The sequence below is a fragment of the Mauremys reevesii genome, linkage group 20 (genome assembly GCF_016161935.1).
Source record: "Mauremys reevesii isolate NIE-2019 linkage group 20, ASM1616193v1, whole genome shotgun sequence".
NCBI lineage: Eukaryota > Metazoa > Chordata > Testudines > Geoemydidae > Mauremys > Mauremys reevesii.
The window spans coordinates 663427-689337 of NC_052642.1; the positions used below are offsets into that span (position 1 = coordinate 663427).

Here is a 25911-nt window from a genome sequence, read left to right on the forward strand (position 1 = left end):
GACCTGGGACAATTACATACCACACCCCTGGATGCCTCTACGAGGCATTACTTCCTCTCTCGCAAGCAGAGTCTGAGTGTAGCAAAAGCCTTTTAATAAAGGAGGGAAACAATGCGGCATTATGTTGGGGAAACACCAGAAACAGGATTCATAACACAAACCACGAGCAAAAGACCCACCCCCAAGTAAGTTTGGCAGTGTCCTTTGCCCCTCAGGGTCTTAAGTCCAGCCACCCAACAGTCACCCCACCCACAGTTTCTGACCTTGGTCAGTGCAGCCCCCAGAGTTCAGAAGTTCCTCTGCAGAGTTTATCTCCCAGCCTGGGTGGAAGTGGGGGAAGGTATGGGGGGGGGGGCATTTTACATGCTCTGCTGCTTCGGTTGACAGCTGATTGCCACACCTCTCCTGGGTGGTCTGCTGCAGTCTTCACCGCCAGCCCCATCTCTCCACCAGCCGTCCTGCTATCGCTCCTCTCCGCTAGCCGTCCTGCTAGCCGCTCCTCTTCGCCAGCCACCGTGCTATCTGCTCCGCTCACCACGCCTCTCTGCTATCCGCTCTCCGCTAGCCACCCTGCAAGCTGCTCACCAACTTGTCTTCAGCCCCCACCCTTTAACACAGCTTTCAGCAATCTCAGCTCTTTAGTGACTTTAGCTCTCAGTGATTTTAGCTGGTAGTAGGAGATCCTCAGTGCTAGTACACCACAAGCCCAAAATAGGTCTAACACTTAGAACTAAGTATCACTGATTTCAGCTCTGCAGCATGTAAGAAGACTCCTAAACAAGTCAAAATTAGCTCTGTTATCATTCACTAGAGAGAAGAGAAATAAAAGTGTTGTTTAGAGCTCTCAAAAGGAGCACACACTACATATACCTATCCCTCACACCTCTCAATACACTGGTCTTTGGAACCCATGTCCCTTGCCTAGCGAGTGCTACTTAGTTGCGGGCAAGTCCCTCTGTCATAAAATGTCAAGTACAGTTCATAGAATCATAGAATTCAAGATCAGAAGGGACCATTATGATCATCTAGTCTGACCTCCTGCAACATGCAGGCCACATAAGCCGATCCACCCACTCCTGAAATAATTCTCTCCCTTGACTCTGCTGTTGAATGCTCCAAATCATGATTTAAAGACTTCTAGTAGCAGATAATCCACCAGCAAGCGACCCCTGTCCCATGCTTCGGAGGAAGGCGAAAAACCTCCAGGGCCACTGCCAATCTACCCTGGAGGAAAATTCCTTCCCGACCCCAAATATGGCGATCAGCTGAACCCCGAGCATGCGGGCAAGACTCTCCAGCCAGACCCTCTGGAAAAAGGCTAACAATATCCTATCATTGACCCTTTGTACTAATTACCATTGTGGCACGTTACTGACCTATTGACTAAACCCATTATCCTATCATACCATCCCCTCCATAAACTTATCCAGCTTAATCTTAAAGTCATGGAGGTCCTTCGCCCACTGTTTCCTCGGTAGGCTGTTCCAGAAGTGCACTCCTCTGATGGTTAGAAACCTTCGTCTAATTTCAAGCCTAAATTTCCTGACTGACAATTTATATCCGTTTGTCCTCGTGTCCACATTAGCACTGAGCTGAAATAATTCCTCTCCTTCCCTGGTATTTATCCCTCTGATATATTTAAAGAGTGCAATCATATCTCCTCTTATCCTTCTTTTGGTTAAGGAAAACAAACCGAGCTCCTCAAGTCTCCTTTCATACGACAGGCTTTCCATTCCTCGGATCATTCTAGTGGCCCTTCTTTGTACCCGTTCCAGTTTGAATTCATCCTTCTTAAACATGGGAGACCAAAACTGCACACAATACTCCAAATGAGGTCTCACCAACGCCTTATATAACGGGACTAGCACCTCCTTATCTCTACTAGAAATACCTCGCCTAATGCATCCCAAGACCGCATTAGCTTTTTTAGCGGCCACATCACATTGCCGACTCATAGTCATCCTACAATCAACCAGGACTCCGAGGTCCTTCTCCTCCTCCGTTACTTCCAACTGGTGCGTCCCCAGCTTATAACTAAAATTCTTGTTAGTCATCCCTAAATGCATAACCTTACACTTCTCACTATTGTATTTCATCCTGTTACTAATACTCCAGTTTACAAGGTCATCCAAATCTCCCTGGAGGATATCCCGATCTTTTTCCGAATTGGCAATACCTCCCAACTTTGTGTCATCCGCAAACTTTATCAGCCCACTCCTACTTTTGGTTCCGAGGTCAGTGATAAATAGATTGAATAAAATCGGACCCAAAACCGAACCTTGAGGAACTCCACTGGTAACCCCCCTCCAACCCGACAGATCACCCTTCAATACGACCCTCTGCAGTCTCCCCTTTAACCAGCTCCTTATCCACCTCTGGATTTTCATTTCGATCCCCATCTTTTCCAATTTAACCAGTAATTCTTCATGCGGTACCGTATCAAACGCCTTACTGAAATCAAGATATATTAGATCCACCGCATTTACCTTGTCTAAAAAGTCTGTTACTTTCTCAAAGAAGGAGATCAGGTTGGTTTGGCACGATCTACCTTTCGTAAAACCATGCTGTAATTTGTCCCAGCTGCCATCGGCCTCAAGGTCCGTAACCACTCTCTCCTTTAAAAATTTTTCCATGACTTTGCATACTACAGATGTTAAACTAACAGGCCTGTAGTTACCCGGGTCACTTTTTTTCCCCTTCTTGAATATAGGAACTATATTAGCTAATCTCCAGTCAAACGGTACAACCCCCGAGTTTAGAGATTTATTAAAAATCATCGCTAACGGGCTAGCAATTTCACTCGCCAATTCCCTTAATATTCTAGGATGAAGATTATCCGGGCCCCCCGATTTACTTCCGTTAAGCTGTTCAAGTTTGGCTTCCACCTCAGATACCGTAATGTCTACCCCCATATCTTCATTCCCATCAGTCCCTCTATCACTATTCCTTAGCCCTTCATTAGCCTCATTAAAGACCGAGGCAAAATATTCGTTCAGATATTGTGCCATTCCAAGATTATCCCTAATCTCCACTCCGTTTAAAGTTTTAAGCGGTCCCACTTCTTCCTTCTTGGTTTTCTTCCTATTTATATGGCTAAAAAACCTTTTGCTATTGGTTTTAATCCCCTTCGCTAGGTCCATCTCCATCCGGCTCTTTGCCTTTCTCACTGCTTCCCTACACCCTCTGACCTCAATAAGGTAGGTTTCTTTGCTGATCCCTCCCATCTTCCACTCCTTGTACGCTTTCTGTTTTTTCTTAATCACCCCTCTGAGACGCTTGCTCATCCAACTCGGTGTAAAACTGCTACCTACGAACCGTTTTCCCTTTCTCGGGATACATGCCTCTGACAGCTCCTGCAACTTCAACCTGAAATAACCCCCGGCGTCATCCGCCTTTAGATCCCTAAATATGTTAGTCCAATCCACTTCCCTAACTAGTCGCCTCAATTTAGTAAAGTTAGCCCTTTTGAAATCGTAAACCTTAGTCTCAGATGCAATTTTGTTTATCCTTCCATTTATTTTGAAACGAATTAGCTCATGATCACTCGAGCCAAGGTTGTCCCCTACAACTATTTCCTCAACAAGGTCCTCATTACTCACCAAAATCAGATCTAAAATGGCATCCCCCCTCGTCGGTTCAGCAACTACTTGATGAAGGAATTCATCAGCTATCACGTCTAGGAAAAGCTGAGCCCTATTATTATTACTAGCATTTGTTTCCCAATCTATATCCGGGAAGTTAAAATCTCCCATGATCATACAGTTCCTATTAGTATTTACCTCCTTAAAAACATTAAAGAGCTCTCTATCCATATCCAGGCTAGATCCAGGCGGTCTATAGCACACCCCAATCACTATCCCAGGGGAGGCTCTAGTAGTTTTCTTCCCCAATGTGACCATTGCCCAAACAGACTCCGTATTATCCATTGCATTGCTAGTTATTTCGTTACTTTTCACCTCATTATTGACATACAATGCTACTCCCCCACCTTTACCTTTGTATCGGTCTTTCCTAAACAGCATATACCCCTTCCATACCTGTACTCCAGTCATGGCTACCGTTCCACCATGTTTCAGTTATTCCTACGATATCCGGTTTCAATTCTCGGACCAGGAGCTCTAGTTCCTCCATTTTGTTACCTAAGCTTCTCGCATTGGTGAACAAACATCCTAATTTTTGCTGTTTGGCTCCTCTCACCCTTTTCACCCAACTTGGTAGGGACACAGTACTACCAGTATGACCTGTCGGTCTAGTATCCTTCCCCCCCCCCTTCCTTATACCTAACCGTCCCCCTCTGGCTATATCTGTTGTTATACTGTTGTTCTCACTCTCAACGTATAAATTTGGCGTGGAGAGTACCTGGACCTCTCCCAACCGTCTCCCCCCAATGTCTAGTTTAAAGCTCTTTTAATCAGATGAGCCAGCCTCCCTCCTAGAATTCTACTTCCTTCCCTACTTAGGTGGAGCCCATCCCGTGAGAACAGTTCTCTGTCCCCAAAAGCCTCCCAGTGCCCATACATCCCAAAGCCCTCCTTGTAACACCACTCCCTCAGCCAACTATTTATCGCCACGATCCTGTCACCCCTTTGGCGCCCTTCCCTAGGGACAGGTAGAATCCCACTGAAGATCACCTGAGCCTCAATTTCCTTGAGCGTCTTACCCAACCTGGCATAGTCTCCCTTGATTCTCTCTACTGAGAATCTAGCCGTGTCATTCGTTCCTACATGAAGGATGATCAAAGGGTTCTACTGTCTTTGATTTACATAACCAGGATAACAACCCTTTATTACTCCTGCCCCAATAACAAAGAGACTGGGGATCCCACAGCAGCCAAAGTGACCATTTGGACAAGCAGTCCCTTCACGCTAGGCAGGGTGGGTGTGCCCATGTAAACGACGTCAGTCCCTGAAGTCCTTTTCCACAGCTCACCGCCAGATGTCAGGGGAGAGCTCATTCTGACTTGAAAGTAAGGAACTAACAACACTAGCATTGTGTGGGCAGCAGCAGTGCAGGCTTCCTCCCCACACAGCGCTGCCAATTCACCTCACCCACAGAACCCTCACTGCCATCTGAAGGAGCCGCGAGCTACAGGCTCTGCTCCGCTCACTCGTTACCTCAGGAACGCCAGGGAACATTTGACACTTAGCTGGCAGTCGCAGCCTGCGCACGCTGCCAAGGTCTGTCAGGTGAATCCCAAGGGAGGGGCCCTGAGGGGGTCTCACATGCAAGGAAGCAGAACAACCACCTTTGCTCCAAAATATGTACATGTGCTTTTTAAAAAGCAGCAAAACCAAGAAGAAAAGGATTCCACAACAATCATTGGAGGGTCTCTTGTTTACCTGTTTAAAAGATTCAGTCTGAGAAGCAGGAGTTCAATCTGCTGAGAATAAAGTCCATGCACTTCAACCCTGACTTGAAACATCTGCTGTTTAATCCGTCCAGTGCACCTCAACCTTAACCTCCAGCCCTGGGTCTTACCTGATCACATGTTACACTCAAGCCAAAATGGGAAGTTTCCCTGTGAAGTGAACCAAATGTCCACTAAAGATTATGAAACTAAGCAACATAGTTGCACTTGTGACGCAGGACAGCACTTCAGTTCTCTAGAGGGGTAAAGACCTGCTCTTCAGCCCACCATATCCCCAGCACAATAGTTTTAAAATAAAAAATGCCTATTGAAAGTTTCAGTGTTGCCAATTCTTGTAATTTTATTGTGAGCCTCATGATATTTGGTGTTTTTCTTAAAGCCCCAGCTGCTGGAATCAACAGATGGCATGAGAAACTCAGCTTTCTTGTTTTAAAAAAGCAAGTTTCTAATGCTCATGGTTGCAGAGAAAAGCTTGGAATCATGAAGCAAGTGTGCCCTACAGGCTCAGAAAACAAGTAGGCAAAAAAAAATCCAAATGATCCAAAAATCCAATCCAAAAAAAATCTCATGATTATTAAGCCAGTCTCAGGATTCTGAAGGCTTGGGGTTGGCAATAGTATGTTACTAAAATTCTTGCTACCCAGATGAAGAACAAAGGCACACTACTCCTGCTAAAAAGAAAAACATGTTTCATGACTGTGCCTGGAACAGAGCAGTCATTTCCAGAAGCAACAATGTATTATTAATGACAATAGATGGAGCAAGGGTTGGCTACAAGTTTTAATTTACAGCTTAAACCCCCCTGACATTTCACTGGGGCCGTGGGAGAAGGGAGGCGGTGTAGCTACACAGCTATCCTTGGAGCTGGATTCTGAATGTCACATCTTTTTTAAAAACACACCCATCCACTCCCAAAGGCAAAAAGCAAGACTTGCAAACTGGATGCAAACCAGATAGGCAGAGAGAACATGAGCATTGGTGGCCTGCTGCAGTTGAATTATACAGTGTGGTAGAAATACATGGACAGCTCTAGGGATGGGTATGTTAAAGTAATGGTAAGGGTTTACCAAAAAATAACTGTTTCACAAGGAAAGGATGATGCACAGCCATTTCAGCTACTGTTCTGAAGCAGGGACTGTTAAAAGAAGACTCCTTATTCCACTCCCAATATCCTTCCCTCCCATTAGCGCAAAGAGAACGTAAATATGCTACATACCCCTCAACGGTGGGCTGTAGTTCATGCACGTCTCAGGTAAGAACCTCTGAGCTATTGCTGTGGTACTCTCAGACCCTTCCCTCAAAAAATAAAAACAACGGGCCCAGTTCTCATCTCACTAACACCAGTGCAACACAGATGACTTCAGTAAAGTTGTTCCTGATTTACACTGGTTTGAGCTAGATGAGAATTGGACCCAATGAGCAGACGGGATCCACAAGCTACTCTTTAAGTAAGTTCTATAACACTGTCAATGAAAAAGAAATAATACACAACAGTCTGGGCCCTGATCCTGCGAACGCTCATGTGTGCAGTCCCACTGAGTATATAACATTACCCGGGTGTGAGCGTTCGCAGGACTAAAGCCCTGGTCAACCCTAAAAACCCTTTCCTGCTTTAGAGGAAAGTGGCAATTCCTGTTGCAGCTCATTCGCTTTCACACAGTAAGGTAGTCAGATATGCCCATTATGTGGATAACATACTAGCCAGCTAGAGAGCTCAGGTTTGTAAAAGACACCTATCATCATGGTATCAAAGCACAGACAGAATTAAGAGAAGAAAGCTCCAATCAAAAAGAGGTGTGTTCCTTTCCCCCTTCCAATATGTGGGTGACTTGCATGTATTGTCTCGGCGTGAATTGCTTTTCTCCTGTCTCTGGCACCATTCCCAGTGGAAGCCTCCATCAAACTGGAGTGACTTCCATCTAGATCTGAATGCCATCAGACCTGGGCACAATCTGCTCTCTTTTGGCAGCATCCCACAATCCTCATCCCATTGTTGAAAACACTCTGTCTGCAGCACCTGTCACTATCTGCATTGATCCAGCTGCATTGTCTTGAGGAACGTAGTTAACTTGGGGAAAGTGATCAAATAAGAACATAAGAATGGCTATACTGGGTGAGACCAATGATCCATCTAGCCCAGTATCCTGACTCCTGACAGTGGCCAATGCCAGGTGCTTCAGAGGGGATGGACAGAACAGGGCAACTATCATAAAATCATAGAATCTCAGGGTTGGAAGGGACCTCAGGAGGTCATCTAGTCCAACCCCCTGCTCAAAGCAGGACCAAACCCAACTAAATCATCCCAGCCAGGGCTTTATCAAGCCTGACCTTAAAAACCTCTAAGGAAGGAGATTCCACCACCTCCCTAGGTAACCCATTCCAGTGCTTCACCACCCTACTAGTGAAAAAGTTTTTCCTAATGTCCAACCTAAACCTCCCCCTCTGCAACTTGAGACCATTACTCCTTGTTCTGTCATCTTCTACCACTGAGAACAGTCTAGATCCATCCTCTTTGGAACTCCCTTTCAGGAAGTTGAAAGCAGCTATCAAATCCCCCCTCATTCTTCTCTTCTGCAGACTAAACAATCCCAGTTCCCTCAGCCTCTCCTCATAAGTCATGTGCTCCAGCCCCCTAATCAGTTTTGTTGCCCTCCGCTGGACTCTCTCCAATTTATCCACATCCTTCTTGTAGTGTGGGGCCCAAAACTGGACACAGTACTCCAAATGAGGCCTCACCAGTGCTGAATAGAGGGGAATGATCACATCCCTCGATCTGCTGGAAATGCCCCTACTTATACAACCCAAAATGCCATTAGCCTTCTTGGCAACAAGGGCACACTGTTGACTCATATTCAGCTTTTCGTCCACCGTAACCCCTAGGTCCTTTTCTGCAGAACTGCTGCCCAGCCATTCGGTCCCTAGTCTGTAGCAGTGCATGGGAGTCTTCCGTCCTAAGTGCAGGACTCTGCACTTGTCCTTGTTGAACCTCATCAGATTTCTTTTGGCCCAATCCTCTAATTTGTCTAGGTCCCTCTGTATCCTATCCCTACCCTCCAGCGTATCAACCACTCCTCCCAGTTTAGTGTCATCTGCAAACTTGCTAAGGGTGCAGTCCACACCATCCTCCAGATTGTTAATGAAGATATTGAACAAAACCGGCCCCAGCACCGATCCTTGGGGCACTCCACTTGATACCGGCTGCCAACTAGACATGGAACCATTGATCACTACCCGTTGAGCCCGACCATCTAGCCAGTTTTCTATCCACCTTACCGTCCATTCATCCAGCCCACACTTCTTTAACTTGCTGGCAAGAATACTGTGGGAGACTGTATCAAAAGCTTTGCTAAAGTCAAGAAATAGCACATCCACTGCTTTCCCCTCATCCACAGAGCCGGTTATCTCATCATAGAAGGCAATTAGGTTAGTCAGGCATTACTTGCCCTTGGTGAATCCATGCTGACTGTTCCTGATCACTTTCCCCTCCTTTAAGTGGTTCAGAATTGATTCCTTGAGGACCTGTTCCATGATTTTTCCAGGGACTGAGGTGAGACTGACTGGCCTGTAGTTCCCTGGATCTTCCTTCTTCCCTTTTTAAAAGATGGGCACTACATTAGCTTTTTTCCAGTCATCCGGGACCTCCCCTGATCGCCATGATTTTTCAAAGATAATGGCCAATGGCTCTGCAATCTCATCGGCCAACTCCTTTAGCACCCTCGGATGCAGCGCATCCGGCCCCATGGACTTGCAAGTATCGAATGATACTTTCTTATATTTGTTTTAACCTGCTGCCTATCAATTTCATTGGGTGACCCCTGGGTCTTGAGTTATGTGAAGGGGTAAATAACACTTCCTTATTCACTTTCTCCACATCAGTAATGATTTTATAGACTTATATCATACCCCCTCTTAGTCGTCCCTTTTCTAAGATGAACAGTTCCAGTCTTTTTAATCTCTCAGATGGAAGCTGTTCCATACTCCTAATAATTTTTGTTGCCCTTTTCAGTACTTTTGCCAATTCTAGTATATCTTTTTAAGATGGGGTGACCGAAACTGCATGCAGTATTCAAGGTGTGGGTGTACCATGGATATTTATAGTGGCATTATAATATTTTCTGTCTTATCTATCCCTTTCCTAATGGTTCATAACATTGTTAGCTTTTTTGACTGCTGCTGCACATTGTCCAGATGTTTTCAGAGAATTATCCACAATGACTCCACGATCTCTTTCTTGTGTGGTAACAACAAATTTAGAACCCATCATTTTGTATATATAGTTGGGAGTATGTTTTCCATTTTGCATTACTTCACACTTATCAACATTGAATTTCATCTGCCATTTTCTTGCACAGTCACCCTTTGTAACTCTGTGCTTTCACCTTTGTACTTAACTGTCTTGAATAATTTTGTATTATCTGCAAATTTTGCCACCTCACTGTTTATCCCTTTTTCCAGATCATTTATGAATACGTTAAACAGCACTGGTCCCAGTACAGATCCTTGGGGGACCCCACTATTTACCTCTCTTCACTGTAAAAACCGACCATTTATTCCTACCCTTTGTTTCCTATCTTTTAACCAGTTACTGATCCACGAGAGGACCTTCCCTCTTATCCCATGACTGCTTACTTCACTTAAGAGCCTTTGGTGTGGGACCCTGTCAAAGGCTTTCCAAAAGTCCAAGTACACTATAGCCACTGGATCATCCTGGACCATGTTTGTTGACCATTTCAAAGAATTCTAATAGATTGGTGAAGCATGATCTCCCTTTGCAAAAGCCATGTTGATTCTTCCCCAGCATATTGGGTTCATCTATGAGTCTGATAATTCTGTTCTTTACTACAGTTTAAATCAATTTGCCTGGCACTGAAGTTAGGCTTACTGGCCTATAATTGCCAGGATCGCCTCTGGAGCCTTCTTAAAAAATTGGTGTCACATTAGCTATCCTCCAGTCATCTGGTACTGAGGCTGATTTAAGGTTATATACCACAGTTAGTACTTCTACAATTTCATATTTGAGTGGTGAATACCATCTGCTGCTGGTGATTTATTACCGTTAAATGTATCAATTTGTTCCAAAACCTCCTCTATTGACACCTCAGTCTAGGACAATTCCTCAGATTTGTCACCTAAAAAGAATGGCTCAGGTGTAGGAAACTGGCTCACATTCTCTGCAGTGAAAACTGATGCAAAGAATTCATTTAGCTTCTCCAGAATGACCTTGTCTGCCCTGAGTGCTCCTTTAGCTCCTTGACCATTCAGTGGCTCCTCTGATTGTTTGGCAGGCTTCCTGCTTCTGATGTACTTAAGTTTTTTTGCTGTTATTTTTTGCATCTTTTACTAATTGCTCTTCAAATTCTTTCTTTGGCTTGCCTAGTTATATTTTTACACTTGATGTGCCAGAGTTTATGCTCCTTTCTATTTTCATCATTAGGTTTTACTTCCAATTTTTAAAGGATGTCTTTTTGTCTCTAACCACCCCTTTTAATCTGTTGTTGAGTCTGGTGGTATTTTTTCGGTCCTCTTACTGTTTCTTGGGGTGGATGGGGTAGGGTATATATTTCGTTTGAGGCTCTATTATGGTGTTTTTTAAAAGCTTCCATGCAGCTTGCAGGCATTTTACTCTTATGAAAATCCATTTAACTAGCTTCTTCATTTTTGTGTAGTTCCCTTTTTTTTTAAAAAAAGTTAAATGATATGGTGGTGAGATTCTTTGATATTTTCCCCCAGACAAGATGTTAAATTTAATTACATTATAGTCGCTATTACCAAGCATTTCAGCTATATTCACCTCTTGGACAAGATCCTACGTTGCCACTTAGGACTATGTTAAGAATAGCCTCTCCCCTTGTGGGTTCCAGGACTAGCTGCTCCAAGAGTCATTAATGGCATCTAGAAATTTTATCTCTGCATCCCATCCTGAGGTAGCAAATACCCAGTCAATACAGAGATAGCTGAAATCCCCAGTTATCACTGAGTTTTTTGTTTTGGTAGCCTCTCTAATCTTCCTGAGCATTTCACAGTCACCATCACCATCCTGGTCACCAGTATATTCCTACTGCTATATTCTTATTCAAGCATGAAATTTCTATCCATAAATACTCCATGGTACCGTTTGAGTCACTGAAGATTTTTACTATATTTGACCCTATGCTTTCTTTCATATATAGTGCCACTTCCCCAGCAGCATGACCTACTCTGTCATTCCTGTGTATTTTGTTCCCTGGTATTACTGTGTCTCATTGATTATCATCATTCCACCAAGGGTCTGTGAGGCCTATTACATTTAATATCCTCATTTAATGCCAGCCACTCAAGTTCACCCATCTTAATATTTATCTTCTATCATTTGTGACAAGCACTAATAAAATGTGTGAATATTTAGTTGTCTGCTTTCATGGGATTTAACTGAATGGGACTCTTTCCTACCTGTACTTTATCAACTTCTATTCTCTCCTTTTTACTAGGATATAGAGAATCCCCTTTAATAAATCCTCCCCTAAGGGATGTCTCTATCAGAACCATGTGCTCCTCTGCAACTGCCGGCTTTCCCCAGCCCTTAGTTTAATAACTCATCTACAAACTTTTTTTACACTCCAGCAATCTGGTTCCATTTGGTGTAGATGGAGGCCATCTTCCCTTTACAGCTCCTTCCTTTCCCAAAAGGTTTCCTAGTTCCTAATAAACCTACATCCCTCCTCCCAACCCCATTGTCTTATCCACCATTGAAACCCTGCAGGGATAGTCTCAGTGCCAAGAAGACACCATGACATCATCTGGAAGGAGGGTCCCAACAATGGGATCGCTTCCCTCCACTCCAGCTTGATGTTCTCCTTCCCTGAGACTTTCATCCTTCACAACAGCACAGAGGCTGTCAGACTGGGGGTGGGACCTGCTTCTACTGAGAAGTCTCATGTATGTAACTGTCTCCTTTCGCTCCTCCAATTCAGCCACTCTAGTCTCAACAGCGCATAGAATGCACACATACGTAATGTGCCCACGAGGAAGGTAACCACACATACTGCATTCAGTGTAATAAACTGGATAGCCCCACTCTGCTATCCAGGTCCCTGAAACATCAGCGAACGTGACCGAGGGGTGGGGCTTTGCACAGCCATGAATCCATCTTCTCCCTACACCAGCTGCCTTCTCAGACCCTCCAACCTCTGATCCATGAAGTCTCATTGGAGTGGCACAGTGGCCTCCAACTCCACAGCTCCAATCCATGTTTTCAGATGGGGAAACTGATGCAGACTGTTTTTAAAAACATATGCATAAAGCCCCAAGTGCCAGAGCTGGGACTGGGAGCAGGAGTTCCTGCTTCCCTGTCCCATGCCGTAACAGGGCTGGCTGCCTCCTGAGCACTTCCTTGTGGCCAGAGGTCACTCTGTGGTATGCTGCCACCAGTTTCTCCCCTCTTCCGGGCCCCTTAACTCACAGTCCACAGGTAATTGAACTTTTCCCTCCTGGGGTCCCATTTATTGAGTCCTTAAATACTGGGATTCCAGGCCCCAAACCCAGTTCACCTGCTTTCTCCCTTTACGTAGTCCCCAGTCTTCCTTTCCAGAGCTAGATCCCAATTCAAACTCTTTCAGGCTTCGCCTGGCTAGAGCTCAGTCCTCCTCAGCCCCGTAGCTTCCAGGCCCCATCCTCCCAGTCAGGGTCTCTAGCAAGAGCTGGGCCCAATACCACCAGACTCAGCCTTCCCTCAGCACTCTGGGTCTGGCTTCCAGCCCCAAACCTTTCCCTACATCAGGAACCCTAGCAGGAGCCTCCTGCTCACTGCAGCTCCCCTGGGCTTAGGATCTTCTCTGCAGGAGCTTTTCGCACTCTGCAGTCTCTCTACCACTTTCTGAGCTTCTCCCCTTCACTGCAGCTCTTTATAGGACAAGGTGAGGCTCATTCTGTAATCAGGGTTGGCTAGCCCCAGCCCTTCAGCAGCCAGCCACCAGGACACATCCACCCACTCTTGAATCCATCTTAACATTTTTGTGAATTTTCTTTTTTTTTTTTAACTCTTTTATATCCTGGGTAAGCAAATGTCTCCTGTTCAGAGAGTTCCTACTGTATGGAGCAAAGAAGAATGATTCAAGACTCTTCTGGAATCAATATTCTCCATGGACATTTTAGCCCACTCTTGCTCTCTCTGGTCTTGCACAGTTTAACAGCTATTGGGGCATTTCACACCATCTCCCACTTTGCTCTTGTTGAGATGTGGGAGACTCTTCACAAAGAGCAAAGTATTTGCAGAGATTTCGCCTAGAACCCAGCTTCCCTACCGCCCACCCCACCAACACCCAATGAATAGCTTTTATTGTCCACACAGTGAGTTCAATATACCCTCACGCATACAGCTCTCCTTGAAGTATAGAAAGCACAGCACATTTGACATTCAACTAAGACATTCATAGAATCATAGAATATCAAGGTTGGACAGGATCTCAGGAGGTCATCTAGTCCAACCCCCTGCTCAAAGCAGGACCAATTCCCAACTAAATCATCCCAGCGAGGGCTTTGTCAAGCCTAACCTTAAAAACCTCTAAGGAGATTCCACCACCTCCCTAGGTAACCCATTCCACTGCTTCACCACCCTCCTTGTGAAAAAGTTTTTCCTAATATCCAACCTAAACCTCCCCCACTGCAACTTGAGACCATTACTCCTTGTTCTGTCATCTGCTACCACTGAGAACAGTCTAGATCCATCCTCTTTGGAACCCCCTTTCAGGTAGTTGAAAGCAGCTATCAAATCCCCCCTCATTCTTCTCTTCTGCAGACTAAACAATCCCAGTTCCCTCAGCCTCTCCTCATAAATCATGTGCTCCAGCCCCCTAATCATTTTTGTTGCCCTCTGCTGGACTCGTTCCAATTTTTCCACATCCTTCTTGTAGTGTGGGGCCCAAAACTGGACACAATACTCCAGATGAGGCCTCACCAATGTCAAATAGAGGGAAATGATCATGTCCTTCGATCTGCTGGCAATGCTCCTACTTATACAGCCCAAAATGCCATTAGCCTTCTTGGCAACAAGGGCACACTGTTGACTCATATCCAGCTTCTCATCCACTGTAACCCCTACGTCCTTTTCTGCAGAACTGCTGCCTACCCATTCGGTTCCTAGTCTGTAGCAGTGAATGGGATTCTTCCATCCTAAATGCAGGACTCTGCACTTGTCCTTGATGAACCTCATCAGATTTCTTTTGGCCCAATCCTCTAATTTGTCTAGGTCCTTCTGTATCCTATCCCTACCCTCCAGTGTATCAACCACTCCTCCCAGTTTAGTGTCATCTGCAAACTTGCTGAGAGTGCAGTCCATGCTATCCTCCAGATCATTAATGAAGATATTGAACAAAACCGGCCCTTGGGGCACTCAGCTTGGTACCGGCTGCCAACTAGACATGGAGCCGTTGATCACGAGCCGTTGAGCCCGACGATCTAGCCAGCTTTCTATCCACCTTATAGTTCATTCATCCAGCCCATACTTCTTTAACTTGCCGGCAAGAATACTGTGGGAGACCGTATCAAAAGCTTTGCTAAAGTCAAGGAATAACACATCCACTGCTTTCCCCTCATCCACAGACCCAGTTATCTCCTCATAGAAGGCAACTAGGTTAGTCAGGCATGACTTGCCCTTGGTGAATCCATGCTGACTGTTCCTGATCACTTTCCTCTCCTCTAAGTGCTTCAGAATTGATTCCTTGAGGACCAGCTCCATGATTTTTCCAGGGACTGAGGTGAGGCTGACTGGCCTGTAATTCCCCAGATCCTCCTCCTTCCCTTTTTTAAAGATGGGCACTACATCAGCCTTTTTCCAGTCATCCGGGACCTCCCACAATTGCCATGGTTTTTCAAAGTTAATGGCCAATGGCTCTGCAATCACATCCGCCAACTCCTTTAGCACCCTCGGATGCAGCGCATCCGGCCCCATGGATTTGTGTTCACCCAGCTTTTCTAAATAGTCCTGAACGACTTCTTTCTCCACAGAGGGCTGGTCACCTCCTCCCCAAGCTGTGCTGCCCAGTGCAGCAGTCTGGGAGCTGACATTGTTTGTGAAGACAGAGGCAAAAAAATCATTGAGTACATTAGCTTTTTCCACATCTTCTGTCACTAGGTTGCCTCCCTCGTTCAGTAAGGGGCCCACACTTTCCTTGACTTTCTTCTTGTTGCTAACATACCTGAAGAAACTCTTCTTGTTACTCTTAACATCTCTTGCTAGCTGCAACTCCAAGTGTGATTTGGCCTTCCTGATTTCACTCCTGAATGCCTGAGCAATATTTTTATACTCCGCCCTGCTCATTTGTCCAATCTTCCACTTCTTGCAAGCTTTATTATTGAGCTGAAGGCCAAAAAAGCATGATGACTCTCTTCCAAAAGTGAAATAATTGATTTTTGAACTCACTTCTCTCCCATCTCACCTCAATCTAAAAAAAATAAATAAATCCTCCTATGGTAGGACACCACGTAGGGAGAATTCCACTTGGAAAGGACCTCTTGAGGGAAGTTGTCAGTAATCAGTCTTATAATGGAACTTATCTTACAACTTTAATTGTGGAGTTCTTATGCTATTAGTTAGGACAAGTTGCTGATTTTTGCTGTTACCTCAAAGGGATTTCCCATCAATTCAGCATCATATCTCCCATATTTATATTGCATTGAGTTCTACTCTTGAATTCCTGCTGTTCACTATTTTACCAGTGCAAAATTTCAGACCCCTGTAAAACTGATGGCTTCATACAGCATTTTAAGAGATCACAGTGAATAGCGCTTAAATCGGACCAGGTTTCTAAACTCCACTATCATGGCTGTAGTGCGCTGTGCTAGAGACACAAGGACAAAGCCATAGATTTCAAGGCCAGAAGGGACCAATGATCACCTAGTCTGACCCCCCGTCTAACACAGGCCAGAGAACTTCCCCATGATAATTCCTAGAACATATTCCAACGCACCATCTTCCTACTCTCAGAGTCAGAGGAGGGAAAGGTCTGAAGGTGTCAATGGCCACTTGGACTCATCTTCAAACCCCCATGCTCCAGCCTCAGCACAGTCTCTCTCTCTCTCTCTCTCTCTCTCTCTCACTCAGGGGGAGGGATAGTTCAGTGGTTTGAGCATTGGCCTGCTAAACCCAGGGTTGTGAGTTCAATCCTTGAGGGGATCTGGGGACTGGTCCTGCTTTGAGCAGGGGGTTAGACTAGATGATCTCCTGAGGTCCCTTCCAACCCTGGTATTCTATTGAAAGACAGACTTGCTCAGGCCTACAGAGGCTAGGCAGAGATTCTCAGGGCCGGCCTCCAACTACAAAATATTACCATCTTTGAATATAGATATGAAGAATCAAATTAGCTGACATAACACTAAGCATGATTTTGCAATCAACACTGACCAGGTTTAATTAGCATTAGCTGACACAATGCTGGTCTACACTGACTCCAAAGCCATGGTCAACATGTCAGCTAACCTGACTCTGTACAGTTCAAACAGTGTGTGTTGCGTAGCGTAGACTAGCACTCATTGCCTTAGGGTCTGGGTATACTGCAGTCACTGGGTGTGACTGCAGATTGAGTAAACATATCTGAGCTATCTTGAGCACCACAGCAGTGAAGCTATGGCAGTGTGCACTTCAGCACAGGTTAGCCCACAAGGAAGCGCATGTTGCCATGGGGTCACTACTCCTGTACTCAAGCTAGCTAGAAAGAATCTAGTTCAGGTCTGTCTACACAAGATGCAGTCACACCCTTGGATTGCAGTATAGACATACTGTGATGGAATACACCCCTGTATTCACACTCTACACACTATTGCAATAATCTTTGTACGAGGTATGCCTTGTAAGGTATCATTTGAAAATTCATAATTTGCTGGTCAGTATTGTCCTGATAAAATATGTGTGGCAACATGTATGTGAAGTTATAAAATTCCCCTGGATGATGTTATTAACCCATGTTCCAAAACCAACAGCCCCACCCAAGCAGAAGTCAGCAGACAGGTCTGTCCTAAACAAAGCAATGTGTGCTTGCTTTAATTTGCATTTAAGCAGTCAACAGAGTGATCAGGCACAAAGGGAAACAAAGGACGTTCAAACAGATGAAAAAATCCAGCAGGGAACATCCTTCCTCAGACTCTGTGTCTTCTGGTTCTCAACTGGAAATGTTTTTTGAAAGGGTGACTGAAACTATAATAATGAGGGACAAACACCCTAAGAAACCCTTGTCTCTCCCCCTGCACACCTCATTCTCTGCACCTGAGAATACAAAAGGAAACAGCTGTTGGACTCGGGGGAAGGGTCCTGACCTGAAAATTTGGTGAATAATCTGCTGGAGCATGTGGTCAGAACATGTGCTTTGCAACTAAGATAATTCCCTAAGTAGATACTAGTAAGAGTTTTATCTTTATTTTTCTTATAACCATTTCTGACTTTTATGCCTCATTATTTGTACCCACTTAAAATCTCTCTCTTTGTAGTTAATAAACTTGTTTTATTGTTTTATCTAATTCAGAGTGTTTAAATTAAAGTGTCTGGGTAACTATTTAAGGTAATAAACTGCCTTAAAGGAATAATGGACTTTATATATTTGTACTGTCCAGGAAAGGGCTGGGCAGTACAGGACATACATTTCTGGGGGAAGATCCAGGGCTGGGGATGGGTTGGGGTCACCCTGCAGTGTAACCCAGGCTGCTGAGAGCCAGGGTACAGCTGGCAGGCTGCAGTTACACACAGTCACTTAGGGTGTAGCTTGCATGCTGGAAGGCTGTTTGTGAGTGACACAGGTGGGAACTACTACAGCCTGGATTGTGCCCAGTACGTCACACAGAGGAATACTAGCTAGTTTCCCCACCACAGGCCTGGGTCTGAATAAAAGCAGCTGCAATGAGGCTAAATTAAAGAAACAACAATGAGAGCAAATGGCCTGATATATTAGCATGACACCTGCAGAAAGTGTTATAGCCTGTGTCTACACTAGTGTGTATCTGAAAATTTCCAATCATCTAAGTGGCCACACCAGCATAGACATTTTCTTACTCTGGCATCTAGTCTCCCTCAGGCCCGTCTAGATGACACAATGCTATGAATACCAGTGGCTGGTCTACACTAGCACTCCCACCAGTGGAGCTGCACTGATGGCAGCACAACTGTGCAACGGTGGGAAATGTTAAGAAAAACGGCAGTTTAAAGAAGATGCAGCTCTTTGAAGAGGAACAGGCCTAGCTGTTCCAAGGGTCGTACTGCCCAAATCTGTCGTTGTGACAGAGGTAAAAGAAGTTACTTGGATGCTGCTCTGAAACAATGAGTCACCCAGTTCAGAGGAGGCTGCGCTCCTTTCCTCAGTTATGTCTCCCCAGGAGTATTTGGAGAAATCTCAAAGACGGTGGGATGCAACAGGTAAGAGGCGATATCAGGAGAGCGCAGCAGCTTGTGCCATGGTTTTTAAAGCAACCAAACAAATTCAGCAGGCCTGGGACTCTCTGATCTTGGATTTCTGGCTCCCAAGCAAGCTCAGAACTTGGCAATTGCTCAAATTACACTTCCCCGAGGATGTCTGCCAGAGGAAGAATCAGACTGTGTCAGCAGCCGCCCCTTTCACTGGGGACGCCTGTGCACATCTGAATTTAACCCTAGAAATAAGGGAACAGATGGGGTTGAGAGGCAACACATTACTCCGTAGTCAAAGGGACAAATTCAGCCCTGGTGTAAACAGGCTCACCTCTTACTGATTTCAATAGGATTTGCAATCTGCTTACACCAGGGCTGATGTCAGTACAAAAATCTTTCAAGATCAGGTCTCCAATTGACTCTTTCTTCACATCAGAGTAAATTTCTTAGCTCTGAGGGGATACATGAATCTCCCATTCCCTGATTGTTTTGAATGCCCATTCTTCTGTGAGCAGGGCCCTTCCCGTCTCAGGGCATCAGACGGGCTTAAAAGCCACTGTACCCAGAACACTGCAGGGAAGTCCTAGGATTTGCACTTTAAATTTTAAAATTCAAGTGTAATTTTTAGAATCCCATTAAAATGCAAAGCTACAGCCTATGGGGCAGCAGAACCCTTGTGCTGTTCTCCTTTTGCTTTGATTGAAGCCATTTTTTCATCTTCTTACTAGCTCAATTTACAAGATCTATGAAAATGAGAAGAAATTGGCCCAGATTATTAATGAGGCTGGCTAGAGAGACCTGCATCTCAAGTACAGGCAAAGCAAAGCCAAGCCTCCTCTTAACTTCAGTTCATTAGAGGAACCACTAGCAAATGAGTAGATCTCCCCAGATAGAGCCCCCTTTATCATTTCTTTAAATAAACATTACTTTCATGCTTTGCCTTTCTGACGTGCTGTTTGCACCTACTGCAGAAATTTCACCTCTCGCTTCTCTAGCCCTAGGGTTTTCATCTCTAACCATGATACACATTCCCAGCCCACGGGACCTTAACGCTGTCTTCTAGGGACATACAGGTGCTTAAAGGAGACCTGCTCCCATTTGGCTCAGACATTCACAGGGTGTGAAGCCCTTCCTGCCATTCAGAGAACAGAAAGGATCTGCAACCGAAGGCTTTAATTAAAAATGTTTTTTCCAAGCATACACCTGGTGGCAGCCATCTTGCTGAAGACACACACAGCATGATACTGGCAGAGAAGGGGTCCCACTGAGACACAGTCCTGCTGGAATGCTGTTGTCAGGACCAGAAGGACATTCATGTTTACAATCTTTAAAAACGTTCAACATTAAGTTATGGTTATTTCATTCAGTTGCTGAACCAATAACACAGCAGGATAGAAACTGAATGGCCCGTTCTCTTTTTTTTTTTAATATTTAAAAATTAATATTTTAAATACTCTGCCAGTGTCACTCCTCAGCCAGCTAGAGGCTGCCAACGGGGCACTCATGTGACTTTATTTCTGTATTTAAAACTCTATTTTCAAACCTATTTCACATTCAGCACCGTACATAGAGGAAGAGTTCCTTGCCTTGGGAGCTTTCCAATTGCTTCTGTTGAACAGAATGGCAGCAATTTTCCTTCATTCATCCCCCTCAAAACACACACACACACACACACACACCTTTCTGTTTCAGAATCACCGAAAAGAGAGAGACTTCCCTATTGTACGTTTTATAGTTTTCCATCCAGTCCAGTTTTAGGAGTCCTAAGTAGCAGGACATCTACCCCTTCCCTTGGGAGACAATTGCACAGTCTATAGAGCTCACCATTACAACTTTCTCCTGGCACCCAGCCTACATTTTCCTTTTCTTCATTTTCCTCTATTCATCCTAGGTTTAACCCCATTGTATCATTCCTAAATGATTCCTCTCTCTATCTGGGATTAACACGTTTCAAATAGCGTTCATGAAATTGAGGAACAGCACTGCCTGCAGCAGAGACTCCACAGACAGGCACTGAGCGAGCTCACCAATCACAGCTCTGACAGTGGACTTCAACCCTGACACACACCCCACCCCCCATCTGCTATAGTCCTTGGACTTCCTAGAGCAGAAACTGCTAATTGCACCAGTTTGTTAATTTCTGGGTGAGAGGGGAGTAGCAGGAATGTCGCTCTATACTAGTGTCTATCACTGTAAAACTTTGATTAACCTACTTCATTCTTATTTCTGACCTACCTGCACATTTGAACTCAGGACTCCAGAAGAGGCAGGCCTGTGAACAAGCATCACCACTATTTTCGCAGGACAAACAAAAAGAATATTTTTTGGTTCAGCAGCAGGGATTGACCCATTTGTACAGCACCCAGTACAATGGGGCTCCAGTCCCGCCTGGGACCTTTGGGGGGCGTCCAGGATATAAATGTTCGCTACTATGACAGCGGCCCTTGCGTTATTTATTTTGATAGACAAAGTGCATTCACTGTGTCCCCACATGCAGGGCTTTGGAGCGGAGCGCAGAGCTGGAGCGCAGAGCAGCCCCGGAGCAGTGGAGCTGCAGGTTTTTGCCTGGAGCTGGAGCAGAGCCAGAGCACAGCTCCAAAGCCCTGCCCACATGTTCAGTTTTTCATGTGCCACAGTGGGGGGGGTTGGTGACCATGAGTAACTGCATCATAGATGTTATCAAGGGGAATTTAGAGGTTTTAGCTGCTGGGCTTGTGGCAACTGGTGAGGAACGGGAAGTGGCTGGCAGCTTAACTGAGTGTTTCTTTTAACATGACCAATAATGCCAAAGCTAACGCCTCCATTTAAAGTAGCATTGTTAGGTTTCAGAGTCAAGTCTCTGTTTGAGCCGAATGTGCCAGTTCACGTCTCTCAGAGCAGACAACCTGACATTGGTTACACTGGTCTCACATTTTCAGTTACCTTCACAACTATGAAGGCAAGAAGCACCATTTCCCCTCTCCCCGCACCTTCAGGAAAAGCTGAGATTCTGCAGCACAATTCCATGTTCACAGAATACACAGGCTGCTGGCAATAGTGAACAGAACATTAAATGTGTGATATGATGGCAATGGACTGTCAGTTGCAACTATCAGGTCAGAAACAAGAAAGCAAAAGTGTCTCAGTGGCACTAATGAGTCTGCGCCTACAATACTATGTAGCTCTTGGTTCCTCATTATCTGAGCGATACCTGCAAACCAAAGAGAATGAAAACATAACAGAAATGAGTAAGTATCAGAGGGGTAGCCGTGTTAGTCTGGTTCTGTAGAAGCAGCAAAGAATCCTGTGGCACCTTATAGACTAACAGACGTTTTGTAGCATGAGCTTTCGTGGGTGAACACCCACTTCTTCGGATGCAAGCAGTGGAAAAATGAGTAAGCGTCAGAGGGCTGATTTATGAAGAGTTAAATAGCTAAATATGTACACCTGGGTTAAATAGCAACTAAAAAGCTACGATATCAGACTACAATTACCTGAAAAGCAAGAATACCAATAGATCTCAAAAAGGACAATTAAACTAGGAGAAATTGTATGAAATTCCACAAAGAAAAACAGTCTGGATACCTGCAATCATTTGCGAGATCTCTTGTATAGACTCCCAATCTCTAATTTCTCTGTCACTGGGGATCTGCTCCGGCTTCTTAGAAGAACTTTCCTGCAAGTAGCCCCCAAGCAGCATTATGCAGGCAAAACCTCAGCAACTCTCTTCAGTTTCATTCTGAAGCAGATGCCTTTGCTAGGAAGCATAACTAAGCATAAATACTCTCCAGACTGTAGACAAAAGATGCCTGCTGAGATGCAGAGAGTCAGGTAAAATCTGGGTTAATGGTGTTACTGTTTATAACGTGATAGTGCCCAGACCCGCCAATGAAGATCTGGGCCACATTATGCTTGGTTCTGCATAAACTCAACGAAAGATATGGTTCCTGACCCAAATTGCTTACAAATAAGGACCCCAATCCTACAACTGGATCCACATGGATGGACCCTTAACTTTAAGGGGGTTCTGTGTGGCCACAAGGGTCTGTCTGCATTGATTCAACCGCAGCAGTGTGGGAGTACAAGTTGCAACACATGGGTGTAGCAAAAACCAGAGGGGAAAGAGGGAGGATGACAAGAATAGGTGAATCATAGAATATCAGGGACCTCAGAGGTCATCTAGTCCCACCCCCTGCTCAAAGCAGGACCACTCCCCAGTGAGATTTTTGCCCCAGATCCCTAAAATGCCCCCTCAAGGATTGAACTCACAACCCTGGGTTTAGCAGGCCAATGCTCAAATCACTAAGCTATACCCCCCGCAAAGGTGCTTATGTGGACCAGTGATACATACACTTTGATGGTTCCATGATATTACAAATAAAACCTGGCCCAACTGATTCGAACAGTCACACAGCAGCCACGGAAAGCTCGCTGGAAGTCAAGGTGAAGCAGCCTCACAGGTGGGATCAGGGACAAAGACACTGTTCGATGCACATTCAGATCCATTCCTACAACCTCCTGTCAATCTGCCACTCACCAGAACAGCCATTCAGCCAGCCTCTGCCACAGCTCCCACACACATAACCTCCTCACCCCCAGCAAGTGGGTCACGTCCACTTACACAACCTCCCCCAAGGTCTTCCCCTCCCTCAACCCCCCACATTCTCACAGAGGTTCACATCTCTTCTCCCCACCCTGAGTAAGCTGCACCTACCCTAGAGGGTGTCAAAACCTACACAGTGCTCCTGCCCTCCTTTGCCATATGGAATGTGGGGAGACTTTTTATTCTAGTCAAGACAATCCACTCACACAAACGCGCCCTCCCTCCGCACCTGCAAATGTGTCAGAGCCACTCACGCAATCGGCCGCCCAGACCCTGCAGCAAGCGTGTCACATTCAATAATACTTCATTGCCATGTCAAGCTCTATGTTGTCAGAGCACACAAAACAGAAACCTCAGATCACCTCTGTATGCAGACACAACACATCAACTCCCCAGTGCAGGCCCCCTCTCGCCCCAACACATCCAGTGCCCCACACACATACATACCAAGCCCCAACCCAGCAATGGCAGGGTTTGATGTGACCCCCACACACCCATACCCCAAACCTCGGCCCGGGATGGAGCATCACAATGTGTTTAGGGTTTGATCACTTGTTTGTCACATTCACTCACACAACCTCCCTGGCCACTCCACCCCATTGCATAAATGCAGCTACTTCCCCTCACACCACCTCCGTCTTTCCAGGAATGCCAGACCCACCCCATCCAGACACACACAGTCTGTCACCACCCCATGTGCCAGAGCTGTCAAAGTTGGGGTGCTGGGGATCTGCCACCCCCTGGCTACAGGAGTGCTTGGGGGGTCACCTGCATCCGGGGATGACACCTCAACACACACACACACACCTCCCTAGAGGGGTACGACTCTTGCACTCCTGGATCCAGGGGGGGAGAGAGCCACATACACCTCCCTCCACCTCCCATCCCAAAATAGGCCAGCCCCCATCTCACTCCCAGGAGGGGCCAGCTTCCCTCACACAGCCCTCATCTCACCCCAGGAGAGGCCAGGCCCTCCGCCCCACATCACCCCAGGAGGGACCAGCTCCCACCAAAGCCCCCATCTCACCCCCAGGGGAGGCCATCTCTGCCCCCCACACACCCCATCTCCTCCCCACATAGCCCATCTCGCCCCCAGGAGGACCAGCCCCTCCACCCCCATCTAGGGTGACCAGACAGGAAGTGTGACAAATCGGGACAGAGGGTGGGGGGTAATAGGAGCCTATATAAGAAAATGCACCAAATATCGGGACTGTCCCTATAAAATTGGGACATCTGGTCACCCTACCCCCATCTCACCCCCAGGAGAGGCCAGCTCCCCCACCCACACACCCCATCTCCCCCACGCACACCCCATCTCACCCCCAGGAGGGACCAGCCCCCCCACCCCATCTCACCCCCAGGAGAGGCCAACTCCCCCACACACGCACACCATCTTCCCCACACACACACACGCACACCCCATCTCACCCCCAGGAAAGGCCAGCTTCCCCCCACACACACACCCCATCTCACCCCCATGAGGGACCAGCCCCCACTCCCATCTCGCCCCATCTCACCCCAGGAAAGGCCAACTCCCCACACATCATCTTCCCCACACGCACACTCCACACCCACCATCTCACCCCAGGAAAGGCCAGCTCCCCCACACACACCCCATCTCACCCCAGGAGGAACCAGCCCCGCCCCATCTCACCCCAGGAGGGACCAGCTCCCCACACACACACACACACACCCCATCTCACCCCAGGAGAGACCAGCCCCCGCTCCCATCTCACCCCAGGAGGAACCAGCCCCCCACACACACACACCCCATCTCACCCCAGGAGAGGCCAGCTCCCCACACACACACACACCATCTCACCCCAGGAGAGGCCAGCTCCCCCCACCCCACCCCATCTCACCCCAGGAGAGGCCAGCTCCCTCCGCCATCTCGCCCCAGGAGGACCAGCCCCTGCCCTGACCTCACCCCAGGAGGACCAGCCCCGCTCCCATCTCACCCCAGGAGAGGCCATCTCGCCCCCACACACACACCCCATCTCACCCCAGGAGGGACCAGCCCCGCCCCGAGCTCACCCCGGGAGGACCAGCTCCCCATCTCACCCCGGGAGGGACCAGCTCCCCCCCCCCATCTCGCCCCCGGGAGGGACCAGCCCCCATCTCGCCCCCAGGAGGGACCAGCCCCCGCCCCCTATCACTCCAAGGGGACTAGCCCCCGGGCGAGCCCCGCGCTGGCCGCCGCACCCCGGGCCCGCCCGGCGCTCACCGCGCGGAGCTCCCCCGTTCGGTCCTTCATGCTCGCTCCGCCCGGCACCCGCTCGGCTCGGCGCTGCCTCCCCGGCTCCGGCCGCGATCGGGGGGCGGGGGAGGAGGCGCGGCACATGCGCCTCAGCCGGAGCCGGGCCGGGCCGCCGAGCGCAGCGAGGGACCGGGGGGCACCGGCCTGGGGCTGCGGAGTCTCGGGGGCGGGTGGGAGGTGTGAGTGCGCGTGGGGGTCCCCCTGGGGGGTCACTGGGGTGCGGCGTTACACTTCAGTGGAGGTGGTTACGCCAGGGGATTTACCCTGGGGCGGCGCAGGGCGGGGGCTACACTGGGGTGCGGCGTTACACTTCAGCGGAGGTGGTTACACCTGGGGGA

At 47.0% G+C, this 25911-nt stretch overlaps 1 protein-coding gene across 2 annotated transcripts in view; it reads right to left on the minus strand.

Annotated features, from left to right (window-relative positions):
* STX1A (syntaxin 1A) overlaps window positions 1-25613 on the minus strand; it is a 253948-nt gene extending 228335 nt beyond the window's left edge. For both annotated transcript variants that reach the window (XR_005590229.1, XM_039508497.1), the window contains exon 1: window positions 25541-25613. Coding sequence is in view for 1 of the 2 variants with exons in the window: in XM_039508497.1 (XP_039364431.1) it covers window positions 25541-25570 (30 nt within the window). In the remaining variant the exon portion in view is untranslated. The remainder of the gene's footprint in view (window positions 1-25540) is intronic.
* Between the last annotated feature and the right edge of the window lie 298 nt (window positions 25614-25911).